The sequence below is a fragment of the Seriola lalandi genome, unplaced genomic scaffold, assembly GCF_002814215.2.
Source record: "Seriola lalandi dorsalis isolate HSWRI2012SDOR001 ecotype SW California unplaced genomic scaffold, Sedor1 jcf7180002054942, whole genome shotgun sequence".
NCBI lineage: Eukaryota > Metazoa > Chordata > Actinopteri > Carangiformes > Carangidae > Seriola > Seriola lalandi.
In genome coordinates this window covers 268,320-282,791 of record NW_019525493.1, presented here as the reverse complement: position 1 = coordinate 282,791, position 14,472 = coordinate 268,320, and the positions used below count along the sequence as shown (strand labels likewise).

At 37.8% G+C, this 14,472-nt stretch overlaps 1 protein-coding gene across 1 annotated transcript in view; it reads left to right on the top strand.

Annotated features, from left to right (window-relative positions):
- Positions 1 to 7,938: 7,938 nt before the first annotated feature.
- Positions 7,939 to 14,472, top strand: part of LOC111644776 (snake venom 5'-nucleotidase-like) — a 14,618-nt gene continuing 8,084 nt past the window's right edge. Inside the window, exons 1-8 of the mRNA XM_023393770.2 lie at positions 7,939 to 8,297; positions 8,465 to 8,687; positions 8,812 to 9,000; positions 9,140 to 9,337; positions 9,842 to 9,996; positions 10,381 to 10,489; positions 10,632 to 10,781; positions 11,205 to 11,405. Coding sequence (XP_023249538.1) covers positions 7,956 to 8,297; positions 8,465 to 8,687; positions 8,812 to 9,000; positions 9,140 to 9,337; positions 9,842 to 9,996; positions 10,381 to 10,489; positions 10,632 to 10,781; positions 11,205 to 11,405 — 1,567 coding nt within the window. The 5' untranslated portion in view covers positions 7,939 to 7,955. The remainder of the gene's footprint in view (positions 8,298 to 8,464; positions 8,688 to 8,811; positions 9,001 to 9,139; positions 9,338 to 9,841; positions 9,997 to 10,380; positions 10,490 to 10,631; positions 10,782 to 11,204; positions 11,406 to 14,472) is intronic.

Sequence of the window (14,472 nt, the reverse complement as noted above, 5' to 3'; positions counted from 1 at the left end):
CCATCACCATGAGTGAAATTATATTACGCAATAGGACGAAGGAAGCTACACTATACAACACCATGAGTCTAATCCTGTCTGTAGCATTCAATCGACCATGATGCATCTGAGGTACAAAGTATTTATAACTTTTAAACAAGCTTATCTACTCCTTTCTAACACAAATACACACAAATGATGATATGCATCGTAGTTAAAGCAATCATTGCAACATTTAGTAATGACCATAACAGTGTTCTCAACAGTTAAATAACGTTTGTCATGAAAAAAACTTCAAACAAGCCCATAAACAAAAGTCAGACAGTTGAATTCCATTTAGAGTTTGATGTATCATGAAGGCATCCTGCAGAAGTGTAGATTCATGATGCATTCAAGAGCCTGACCAATAATGGATTTTTGGGGCTGATGCCGATAACAATAATAGGGAGTAAAAAAAAATTCCGATATCGATGCATCGGCTGATATACATACATACGTGTGTGTATATATATATATATATATATATATATATATATATATATAGAACACTTGTTAAAAAGGTATGTAATGAAAGCAGAGTATATTTTACAGTTTAACAATAAACTTTATTGTCCAAAATGACATCAGTGCACTGAAACGGTAACCTTCACTGGGAATTAAATAAAATAACTACAAAAATAAATAACTATAAATAAAAAAACATAAGAACATATATTATATATATTACATATATATATTTAACTTGAATGAAAATGAAGGATCAAATATACATAAAATGCTGCCTATATAACTTGACTTGACCTGAGCATTTCCACTGCGTCATTGCTTCTTAATAAAAGTATTCATATCAGCATATATCGGAGAACATATGCGCTGATACAGATAAATCTGTGATAGGCCAATATCAGCTGATAAAATCAGCCGACCGATAAATCAGTCAGGTTCTAATGCATTCACCTGATCTTATTGGAGTTTTAACACATAATGTATTGCAAGAAACAGGGAAAGGACTAATAAAGTGTCTCAAAGACATGTGCTGCTGGGCAGGGTGTTTCCACAGAAGGTTAGATGTAGTGTCGCTCCAGAGTAAGCAGGACCAAACTAATGCCTTATTTGGTTAATGTCAGTATCACTCCATTCATGTGAATTTCAATTAAGTTCAATTTTCCTGCACATAACCTTCAGTTTATACTGTCTTACATCTGCATTTATGCATAAGAACAGACATTTACAAGGTAAAGAAGTGATTCACATGTTAATCTATGGGAGATGTCTTGTCATTGTACTCTTCTAAGGAGAGTGAACTTTACAGAGCATGGTGATATCTCTTTTATTGACGCATACAATAAAATAAATCCATATGGCATACATAAATGCCTCTGACACCTGAAAATTACATCCCAGATAATTGCTTTTCATGCTAATTAATTTTTTCTGGGGAGGCTGCAGCTGTTGCAGAGAGTGTTCATTGACTTTGTTTTGAAACGTGATTATACTGAATGTTTCTAACCCTCTGGACATCCTAAATTGTCAGCAGTGAAGTCAACATATATGTTGATAAAGTCATTCTATGTCTTCACACATCAGTGTTATTATACTCTTGAATTCCCTGCAGCCAGTGACAAATAACACTCGCTCCTCTGTATCCAGGCTCAGCAGAGAGTATCAGACCCTCCTGTGAGTTCATGATTGTACCCCTTGACTGACTATGACTGTCTGGCACCACTAATGCTCTGGGCACTGGGCACAGCACAGCCAACATTATCATAGTTTACACAAAAACACACATGCGCATTTCTGTTTACACACCCTCTCTCTCACTCAGAAAACAAGCAGAGACACACAACAACAGGCCAAGGTGAGGTTAGATCAACATATTGTCCGTCCTGCTAAAATTCCACCTGTGGTTGCAAACTCGGACTTTTAGGCCTATGCAGGGAAACCTGCAAACTCAAAGAGGTTGAAAATGTATGGCCACTTATAGTGACATAAGAGCCTTAAAGTGATGTTTTCTTTTGAGTTTTAGTTTTCTGTGTCACACAGCGTCAGTGAGCGTGACCCAGTTCAGCAGCAGCAGCACAGTGCAATTTCCTTGACTCTGCTTCTGTTATCTCCCATCATCTCTAAACCCACTGCAGCACCGCGGATTAGCTAGCTATCCAATATCACACTGGCCCTGAAAGTCCTTTTTTTTTTGTCAGGTAATAAGGTATCCAGCAAGTCTTGAAGTTGATACATCATACCACATGCAAGCACATGAAGATTTTTAGATGAAAAAAAAAAACGTTATTCATAATGTGGGGAATATTGTGTGACTTTTAAAACATATAGGTTTTCTTTCATTTTACGTTTATTTGAATTCACTACATTTGCACTACATTCTGTTCTATTCTATTCTATTCAGATGGAAACTGCCACTGACATACTGTATTCTTTATATAGCTGATAGGCCTGTGTAGATGTGTTAGCAACACTTGACTATTAGCACATCCAACAGACACAGAGCAATATTAGGATTGATTTGGCGTTGAGTGTCAGGCCACCCAACAAATGTAAATCTAATATTCAGTCTCATTCTAACACTGTTCCTGGTGTCCACCAACTCCTGAGGGGAAATATATGGCTCTTTACATACACAGTCCATGCAGCCCTTAAAGACACAAAGTTACAGTAGCAAGTAATTAAGAGTACTGTGGCCTTTTAGTTATTGTGATCATAGCTTTTTATCCTCAATAGCTGACAGCTGTAGCATCTGAGACCAAAAACCCCAAATTAGGGCAGATCCCTCGATGTTATGATTCAACCCTCTCACTCCACCCAACCAAAACCATCACTGTAGGAAATGGCTCCCTCTTCTCCAAATGTTGATGAGATGAGACACGGGAGAAATGACCAAGCTGAGCAGCCAGGTCAGCCACGTTTGAAATCTGGATCCTAAAAGTACCTCAAAGATCTGTACATGGCTGTATAGCTACAGGAGATCTAAATAATTCAGAGAGGTAGCATTGTGTTTGTATTACAGGATCTGTTTCATGTTTGTCATGGTTAAACACTCATTTCATTCCATTAGCTTCATGTCAAACGTACAGTACATCCATAGGACAGTTCCACCTAGTTTTAGGTAACATCCAATAAAGTAAAAAAAAAAATATATATATATACACTGTTGCCCATAAAGTTGGAATAATTTTGTTTTCAGACACAATCCTCTGTTTATTCCTATTTAAATGCATCAGTAATCACTTTTGACCAGGTGCAATGATTACATTATGTGTCCCAATTACCCAGGTGAAATGAATTCATGCATAACATTTGTTTGGTGCTAAAAAAAATATTAAAAAAAATATTTTACTCCAACTTTATGAGCAACAGTGTATATATCATTTACAGTGAACTACACCTATAACTTATAATTTCTCATTGTAGGACTATAATGAATATTTAAGTTAACTGCTTGAGATTTACATACATTGAGATAAACATACAATATTAATACGGATCCCCTCAGTTTGGTTGTTATTCACATTGTGACCAAGAAATATAAGAAATATAAAGTGGTACTTATTACAGTTGGAAAATCGTCTTGTCAGTGCTCTCTGATAGGCAAGCTATTAGATGGTGACTGGTGGTGTTGGTGTTTCTAAGTGTTTCACTTCTTGTTACTTATCAGGCGACCTGTTCAACAACACTGAGATATCTGCAATAAGCTAATAGCAGTTTATAGCTTAACGTTAGTTAAGATTAGCACCACCTTGACCAGATACAACATAAGAATGCTGCTTACTCATTAAAGTATTAATAACGATAATGCAATAATATCCACAGTAATATAACAGTCTAAAAGAAGGCTGTCTGCTTAACAACTCTTTTTAATTTTTGATCATTTCTGCATTTTGCTGTAAATACTTATCGACTCTTATTTGACTAAAATTCTGAGGCAGGACTTTTAATTTTTATAGTCTAGCGTTGTATTGCTACTTTTACTTCACTACAGGCTGACTTTTCCACCACTGTGTGTGAAAGCTGCACTGAAGTACAATGAGAGAATCAGAATATAGGACACAAGTTGGGTTGAAGAACCCTTCCCGCTTCAGCGTGCCCCAGCCTGGTTGGATGACATATGGTGCCTTCTGCTCCGCCAATCGGCTCTCGAAGGTCCCCTGCTAAAACTGCATTGGGAGAGATATGAACTTCTATTTACAACTGGAGGCTTTTTTGGTTCTAACTTTGCAAATCTGATGATCATATGCTGGTGCCACCATGTAGGGCACCGTGCCACTTTTCAGAGGGCCTGTGCCCTATTTTTGGGAGACCCTTGCTGTGAATATCGAATGGGTTACTCAAGTGAAGGGCCGCTCGCTTGAAAAGCATTTCAGCTCACAGCTATAAGGACATAAAGGGGAAGAAGTGCACACTAAACATACTGTATAGAGCAGAATTTTATTCTCTGAGGTAAAACGTGACAGGAAATGAGCTGAGTGTTGATGACGTCTGCTGATTGATAGGAGGCCGGCTTTGCTGTGGTCAGGCTCATTTTGGCTTGACGGGAAGTGGCCGAGTCCATTTAGAAAACTGAATGGTCAGATGGGAAACTGACTGTTGGCAGTCATGAGTTGGAAGGGGGGGGGGGCAGGCACATGGCAACAATGTTACAGTGACAACACAGCGTCAGTCGCTGAGGTTTTGTTGCATAATGCAAATCATTCTCTCTCTAAACATTCAAGGCATGCAACTTCAGTGTCACAGATGGCCGCATTTTAACAATTAAATAAAAGATTACCCAGCGGTATGGATTGCAAACAATATAATTGACATGGTGCTTGGAGATATGAGGGGAAGAATAAGACTTGATTATGTGAGTGTGTGAGATGAATTGATTTGCTGCCTCCTGGAGGTATAAGCTGTCTGGCTTTGTGTGTGTACGTTTGTTTACATACTACATACCTGAGGTTTGTGTGCTGAAAGAGACAAGGTGATAGTGAGAGGAGGCGACCAGCCTAATCCTCAGAGGGCAGACAAGTGCTAATAGCTCACATCAGTGCTGGTGTGGGTGATGGCTCGCGGAGTGTGAAGAGGTGGTGAGCTTATTGAGCAAGACAGACACAGAGTCGATGAAGCATCACTGAAATTCATCACCTTGTCAGCAATGTCTGAAAATCAAGGCTGAAGATAATGCTGGAGAAATATTATATCATTATTTATGTAATGTAAATGTTAGAAATGCAAGCCTGCTGGGGGTAGGGGGGTGGGGGTTCTGATTCATTTCAAAAAATACATTCAAGAGAGCGATCTAACAGATGATTTATGGGTAAACACTTCACACCTCAGTGGCAGAGCTGCATTTGCTGAAAGTTTACCGGTCATAAAAGACCTTGTTATCACCGCGAGGGTCTGTGCAGTAAAGTGGTTTTAGCCCTCGAAGGGGCAATGAACAGGAGAAAGCAGGGGGGGGCAGAGGGATTCAGTGTTCTTCAAAGGCTGGAGAAACCTGATATCACTGTCTGTGTGAGAAGAGCGTTTATACTTCAGCTTCACAAAGTACAATGGCATCAACTCCAGCCACCCCAGTGGCTCACCTGGTACAGTGCCTACCATTTAGGCTCAGTCCTTACTGCAGTGGCCTGTGTTTGAATCATACTTATACCCTTTGCTGCATGTCAAGCCCTCTCTCTCTCTCTCTTAGCCTAGCCTCTCTTTCCTGTCACTCTCTCACTGTCCCTATTATAATAAAGCCAAAATATTACTTTAAAAAAAGCTGTCTCATTTTGTCCTCTGATGGAGCCACAGACCAAACTTTTAGGATGTTTTGATGCAAATATTTTTGCACTTTTACCAAAGTAGAATTGTGAATGTATGACAGTGCTATTTCTATTTTTGGTTGCGTTTGCTACATCTAGAAAAATCTGAACACATCTGCCACCACTGATCTGATCCTGTTTTGTTTGTAGTTAAGCTCTACAGGCATGTGCACAGAGATACACATGTACATGCGGGGTGACCTGATATACATTCCTCGGTTTCAAGATGTTCCACTTATCAACAGTTGGTGGCAGTAATATACCAAGAGGTCTAGCAAAGTGCCAGCAAAGAGGAAGGCAACATGGACACAGCAAATATGGATATTCAATTAAATTCAAAGTATATTATTTATCACCAGCAGGGCAGTTAAAAGGTGTATGCAAGCGAGACACAAACATATGCACAAACACACATGTTCCAATAAAAACACATAGCAGTGGGAAGTGGGGATGGGAGGGGACAGAGTTCAGCAGACAAATAGCCTATGGTATGACGGTCTCTTATTTGTTCTACCACTGAGGCAGCACACATGTCATGCCACGAAGAGAGCCAGTGGTCTGGAACAAACTACATGTAGGGTCATTAAGGATTTGACTGGACTTCTGAAGAGTGCGTTAATTGTAATAGGTGGCCTCAAAGGGAGACCCATGATCTTGGTACATGTGCTGAACATTGTATAGGGTCTTTTTATTCTGCATTGTAAGAGAGTGGTGAAAAAGATGTTAAGACTCTATATACTCTATAAGTGTCTTCAAAAGCGTGACTCACCCATTTGCCTCCAAAAAATACTGTTGAGTTTTTTAGAGACGTTACAATTCTGTTGTCTTACTATTCACTTTGATGATGAGTTCACAGAGGTGGGACTGATGAGGACTTATCCACCATTACTGTATTAGTAACCTATACTCTTAAAAACGCTTTTAATTCATGAGGGAAAACATTTGTGATCTTTGATTTACATTTGATTAACTAAATTAACTAACTCAGTGGTATAATCCTTTTCTGTCCACTTAGCGGTGCTGCTGGGTGAAGGACATTGAATTCACTAGAAGAGATAAATCAGTGCAGCTCCTTCTCACTCAGTACAAACTGCAGAGTGCAGTGTAATTCTTTCATGAAATGAATGGGGACAGGAAACTCTGCATTAGAGGTCCTAATTAATACTTATAAATAGAGGCTATAAATATGTGACCTATACACATCATGAGTTTGTGCAAACAATCTGTTTATTGTTCTGGAAAAGAGAGGTTGTCCATGTGCACAATTGTATTTCCTGGAATATAGATAGAAAGTGAATATTCCTGTCTCACTGAATCAAAACTCTGAGAGACAAAGTCATTTTTTTCTCTTGAATTTAATTTATTTTATAATATTTTATATATTTTAAGTACAAAAAACATTATTCTCACTCAGAGAGAAGACGCTGTTAAACCAGATTTAGCTACAAGCCACTTTCCATCTCAAGACCTTGGGCAGGTGGACCCTCAGGGAGTGTTGGGGAAGCTACATTGAAAGCAGCTTTTCAAGCTATTAGCTGCTTTACACTGGAAGAAGTTGAACTACAGCAAAGAGAAATTTAGTTTGGTTGACTAAAACTACTTAGAGAAAGTGCTTGAAAAAATGATCATATTGAGAATGTACATGTGAAATTAAATTTATTTTTATTATAAAACAACAGACTTGTTCACAGTTCAACCAAAAAAAAAAAAAGAAGGTAAAACCACACTATTTATGGCAACGTGCCAGAATGTCAGCTTTGGTTTTGGTGATTCTTCCTCAGGCTGAGATTCAGGAGGTCTATCCATGAAGGTGTTGTAGTTTTGTGACCATAGAGCAACGCCCACCCCTGGCTTTTGCACATGCACTTCACAAAGGTCAAGTGTGTAGTGGTGGCTCTCTGATAAATTTGAATAGTCATTAATTCATTTTTTCACAACCTGGCAACCCTAAAGTTGTTTATATTTACCACTTAAAACTCGCCTTTACCTTTAAAGCTTTGGGGAAATCATTACTTTTATTCTACTTTTCTAATTTTCTATATGAAGATTTCTCAACATCTTGCGACCCCAGTTTCTTCCTAGGTGCTTTAACACATCCCCCTTCAGACAGGAAGCCCACGCCTTTTTCATGTTCTACATATTCTTGGCCACTGGTGCGTTTTTACGCACAGCTGCACGATGAGTGTCTGGACTTGTCTGCGCCCTCACTGGACCCTGCTCTGCCTCTTTCTGCTTTTGTGTTTAGGCGCAGTGCGGACTTTCGTTGTGACACTGCTGCACACCAACGACAACCACGCACGGATCGAGGAGACCGGCGAGGACTCGGGGAAATGTCGACCCGGGGGTCCCTGCTTCGCTGGAGTTGCCAGGCGGTTCACAAAAGTGTCGGAGATCCGGAAAAAAGAGGAGAACGTGTTGTTTCTGGATGCTGGAGACCAGTTTCAGGGAACTGTATGGTTCAACTACTACAAAGGCGCCGAGGCAGCGCACTTCATGAACAAACTTGGTTATGATGTTATGGTAAATACTTATTTACTTGTGGGTTTTTTATGAGCAAATTTGGTTTATTTTTTTCTGCCACTTTCCTAAGAGAAGTAGCTGTAGTAGTAAAATTAGCTTTTGATTAGATTAAATCACTGGAGTAGCCTACACCTTTTAATGTTATCAATCCATTTTGCATGCTATAGGCGTTTGGAAACCATGAGTTTGACAATGGAGTGGATGGTCTGATCCAGCCCTTCCTCCAGCAAGTAAATTGCTCTGTGGTGAGTGCCAACATAAAACCTGACCAGACTCTGGCTGCAAAACTCAGTGGATACTACCAGCCCTACACAGTCATCAATGTGGGCTCAGAGAAAGTGGCTGTGGTCGGCTACACCACCGCAGAGACCCCTTTCTTATCCAAGCCAGGTAAAAGCATATTGTTGCATGCAGCAATACAGGGAGTTAAAGCTTGATTAGTTCAAGATCTGTTACAAAACAATGGAGATAGACCAACTTTTATTTTCCATCTCTTTTCTCTTCCTTGTATTAGGCCAACACCTGAAGTTTGAGGATGAGGTGGAGTCACTTCAAGTTCAGGTCGATAAGCTCCAAACCCTGGGCTATAATAAAATCATTGCCCTCGGCCACTCTGGCTTTGATATAGATCGAGACATCGCCAAGCGAGTGAGAGGAGTTGATGTTGTTATTGGAGGACACACCAACACATTCCTCTATACTGGTACTTTTATATTATTTTGTTCCCCATTCAGGTCTATTCTAGTGGCTGAGGTGTACATACGACCAACTGTCTCGTATATTTTAACTATTTCTTTTATTATTTTTATTAAATTCAGCTGCACAAATTTCTTTCGCTGCAGGAAAACCCCCATCCACTGAAGTCCCAGCAGGTCTATACCCCTTTATGGTGAGGTCTAACGATGGGAGAAACGTGCCGGTGGTCCAGGGCTATGCCTTTGGGAAATACCTTGGATACCTGAAAGTTACTTTTGATGAGGCTGGGAATGTGGTAAAAGCTGCTGGAAACCCTATCTTAATGGACAGCAGCATACCTCAAGGTAGACTGCAATCACAGTCGGTACTTCAGTCATTAGACATGGCCCATTTTTGGCTTTTCAACTAGTGCTTGAGTGGTTGAAAAGATGAAACCAGTCATTGAACCAAGTCAGATTTTATCATGTTCAAATCGCTGGATATGACATTAAGTGGCGTGAATTACCATGTCTGTTTTTAACGTTTAAGTTAACAAAATAATTAGTGTACATCTTGGAATAATTTTGGTAATAATGATGTTATTATATATGAAGTTTACATAGCTGGTGAAACAAAAGATGTTAAAAACAAAAATTTGGACTACTACAACCTGATTACTCCTCTTATGTTCAGAAACAGTTAGATCTATGCTTTGTTTCTTAAAATAATAAAGCAGCACACTGAACACAGCATGACTAACATAATCCATTTCCCCTTCTCAAAGCTTCACTCAAACTTAAATAACCTGGTGTCATGTTTTCCATGTTCCCTCCTTCACACAAGCTTTCCTTTTGTTATATCTCTCTCAGACCCAGATGTCCTTGCTGATGTTGCGAAGTGGAAGAAAGATTTGGCTAAGTACTCCTCACAGTATGTCGGAAAGACCTTAGTCTACCTCAATGGGTCATTTGAGGAGTGCCGATTTCGGGAGTGTAACCTTGGAAACCTGATCTGTGATGCCATGGTAATAATTACAGACAACATTCACTTCACTGATCAATTTACTGTATATTCAGAAAGCCTTAGTTGCTCCCTCACTCCGATCGTTCGGTTTGCTAGCCACTGAGTCAAAAGAAAAACATTTTCTTTTCGTTACACATGAATACATTTTCCCCAGCACAGGACCCTCACATCCTGTCTGTGCATGTTCAGTGTTTACCGCTAAGTGGGAATTTGGGGAATTGAAGGGGCTGCAGTGATTTTGAGAAAGTTGACGTAAATACCACTTAGACCTTCTTAGGCAGGTCACATACTCAAAAGGTCAATTTCCACAACTGCAAGAGAGCAGCTCTTTCAAAAAAGAAGAGTTTCACTTTTGTGCCGTATTTGTTTTCTTTTGTGTTGCCAGATTTATCACAATCTAAAGGATTCAAATGAGCAGCAGTGGAATCACGTGGGCATATGTATGCTGAATAGTGGGGCCATACGGACAGCTATAGACGAACGCTACAAAAACGGTAATGCTACTTCAACAAAGTTTTTTTTTAAAGAACAAGTGCTTCATTACACAGGCCACTTTGCACTGGCTGCATTTGTAGTTTTTAAAGAACATATATAAACATTTATATATATGCTATACTTTTTTTGCTATACTTTTAGGATCCATAACTATGGAGGAGATCCTCACTGTTTTACCATTTGGAGCAACCTTTGACTTGGTTCAGATAAAAGGATCCACAGTGAGAAAGGCATTTGAGCACTCCATTCACAGATATGGACGCATGTCAGGAGAATTTCTTCAAGTCTCAGGTCTGTCCTCGGGCTCCAGGGTCTCATGGAATACTATAGACCATAACTTTCTCTGGTCAGGTATCAAAGGAATAATTTGACATTTTGGTAAATATGCTTATTCACTGATGGTTGGATGAGAAGATTGATACCACTCTCATGCCTGTACGGATAATATGTTCCACCTGTTAGATTAGTTTAGCATAAAGACTGGAAATAGGGAAACTCCTAGCCTGGATCTGTGTTAGGCAGATTAAATTTTTTACCTTATCAGCAGGCGGATCGTGATATTGATCTTCTCACCTAAATCTCTTCAAGAAAGCAAAAATGCATATTTCCCAAAATGTCAAACGATTCTTTAAGTGTTTTACCAGTTCACTCATGTCCACAGCAGACAATGACCACATTACGTAATGTCCTCTGTTTTCTCTTGGCTATTTCCAGGCATTCACGTAGAGTATGACCTCTCCAGACCAGTGAACCAGCGTGTAGTGTCCATGTCCCTGCTCTGCACCGAGTGCCGTGTGCCCAAGTATGAACCGTTAGACCTAGAGAAGACATACACTGTGGTCATGCCTTCATACATTGTGGGCGGAGGTGACAACTTTACCATGATCAGAGAGGAGTTGCTAAAACATAACACAGGTGGGCAGCAGATAATAATATTTAACCATAAATATTTTCTTGAAATTAAATGTTTTTTTGTTTTGTCAATGTAAGGTTGTATTAGTTTTTCCATGTTGCCAACTTTGGTTTAAGGATGTTAAAAATGTGAACCTTGGGTAAACTGCTGACCGTTGGGGTGAGCAGAACGTCAAAGGATCCATTACATATCTGGGTTTCAAGATTATATTGTTGTCTTTGGGTTTATCTACATCCAGCAGAGATTTAGTGATGCACTCCCTTTTAGGAGGGTGGAATAAAAGTGAAACATAGAAGTAAAGGTCTCGAGGTTATCAGATGTTAGTTACAAAACTGAGAACAACATGCTATACAAGCAGTTCAAGTTTCGTCATTCAATGAGAGACTTGGTGTACCCTGCACGAGATCTGTCCTTCGTGCACGAATAATCCAACCAAGCTGAAGTGTTGACTTGTTGGTCTGATTTGTACACTTTTTCATCTTTTGGTCACGAGAAATCATCTTTTCAGTCAATATGGTAAATTTGTTTAGTTTTATGTATAAAGAAGAGTTAGTTTCATTTACTTGTACGTTTCACTGCTTCATTTACTAACCAATGTTTTTGATTAAAATAGTTTCTGAGAGTTGTCAGATTGTTAAAAAGCTCACTCTAGGTCTCTAATGTTTTTAAATTGCTTCGCCCCTCCTTTTCCTTCCTGTTGGACTACAACCCAATTACGCCCTGGGCTTTAATGTTTTTTTGTTGCCAAATCATTGAATGGCTGGAAAACGCTTTATTAGATTTATTTAGTCAGTGAGGGTAGTACTCACTGGCAAACTTTTAGACCTCTCTGAATGGACTCTCTGGAACAATATTTGAAAGCCAAAGTCACATTGAAATACCAGTGTGTGTTATAGGTGACGTGCAGACCTTTAATCATGAGCTGTAAACATTTTAGGAGAGGCATGGGTGTGAAATGTGGAGCTAAAATGAGTTCCTCACACTTTGAGTAGCCTGTGAATTGAGATAGAAAGCATATAGCAATAGAAAGCATATGGCAGCCTCAGAACAAGTAAGAACATTTACGCCCTATACAAGCCCTGATCTTGCACTCATATACCATGAGACTTGACACCACACTATACATTCAAATGTATAAAAACATAAAAAACAATGGAAAAAATCTGTTTCCAGATCAACTAGTATATATAGAAGAAAGTGGGGAAGAGCAAAAAACTATGGCTTTTACTTGGAAGGCACACCAATGTTGATCTGGAGATCTAGACATCCATGGGGTCTCGTAGCTATTGGTCGTCCTTCTTCATAGTGCCTGGATGGAGATCATTCTCCATCCTTGAGGCTCTAACCATATAAGCAAACAAGAATATTCATCAATCTCACCAGGACCTATATGTGTCCTAAATACTTCAGTGTCCTACGCAAATATACACTCAAAAATCACTAATATTCTGAAGTCAAAGTTATATGCATGTAAAACAATTTATACCTTACACTATTCTATGTCTTACTGTACTATGAATCTTTTATGCCGGACTATAGTACGACTTTATATGACTTCAAATACTCTGGTGTTTTTATGACTTTTCATGCCTTATTATACTACGTTCTTTTTATGCCTTTTTATGCCTTACTATTCTATGACGTTTTTAATATTTTTATGCCTTACTATACTATGACTTTTTTAGGACTTTTTATAGCTTACAATTCTATGACTTTTTTATGACTTTTTATGACTTTCTATGCCTTAGGATGTTTTTATGCTTTTTTATGCCTTACTATACTATAACATTTTTATGCGTTTTTATACCTTACTATAGTATGACTTTTTTTAATGCCTTACTATTCTATGCTTTTTTTATGATTTTTTATGCCTTACTATTTTATGACGTTTATATGCTTTTTTATGCCTTACTATACTATGACTTTTTAATGACTTTTTATGCCTTACTATTCTATGACGTTTTTATGCTTTTTTATGCCTTACTATAGTATGACTTTTTTAATGCCTTACTATTCTATGAAGTTTTTAATATTTTTTATGCCTTACTATTCTATGACATTTTTATGCTTTTATGCCTTACTATTCTATGACATTTTTATGCTTTTTTATGCCTTACTATACTATGATTTTTTTATGCTTTTTATGCCTTACTATTCTATGACTTTTTTATGCTTTTTTATGCCTTACTATACTATGACTTTTTTATTCTTTTTTATGCCTTACTATAGTATGACGTTTTTATGCTTTTTTATGCCTTACAATACTATGACTTTTTTATGGCTTTTTATGCCTTACTATTCTATGACGTTTTTATGCTTTTTTATGCCTTACTATTCTATGACATTTTTATGCTTTTTTTATGCCTTACTATACTATGACTTTTTTATGACTTTTTATGCCTTACTATTCTATGACATTTTTATGCTTTTTATGCCTTACTATACTATGACTTTTTTATGACTTTTTATGACTTTTTATGCCTTACTATTCTATGACATTTTTATGCTTTTATTATGCCTCACTATATACTATTTTGTTTTTATGACTTTTTATGACGTTTTTAACGCCTTACAATTCTATGACATTTTATGCTTTTTAATGCCGTACTGTTCTATGAAGTTTTTAATATTTTTTATGCCTTACTATTCTATGACATTTTTATGCTTTTTTATGCCTAACTATACTATGACTTTTTTATGAATTTTTATGCCTTACTATTCTATGACATTTTTATGCTTTTTTATGCCTTACTATACTATGACTTTTTTATGACTTTTTATGACTTTTTATGCCTTACTATATACTATTTTGTTTTTATGACTTTTTTAACGCCTTACAATTCTGACATTTTATGACTTTTTATGCCTTACTATTCTACAACGTTTTTATGCTTTTTTATGCCTTACTATAGTATGACTTTTTTAATGCCTTACTATTCTATGAAGTTTTTAATATTTTTTATGCCTTACTATTCTATGACATTTTTATGCTTTTTTATGCCTTACTATACTATGACTTTTTTATGACTTTTTATGACTTTTTATGCCTTACTATTCTATGACATTTTT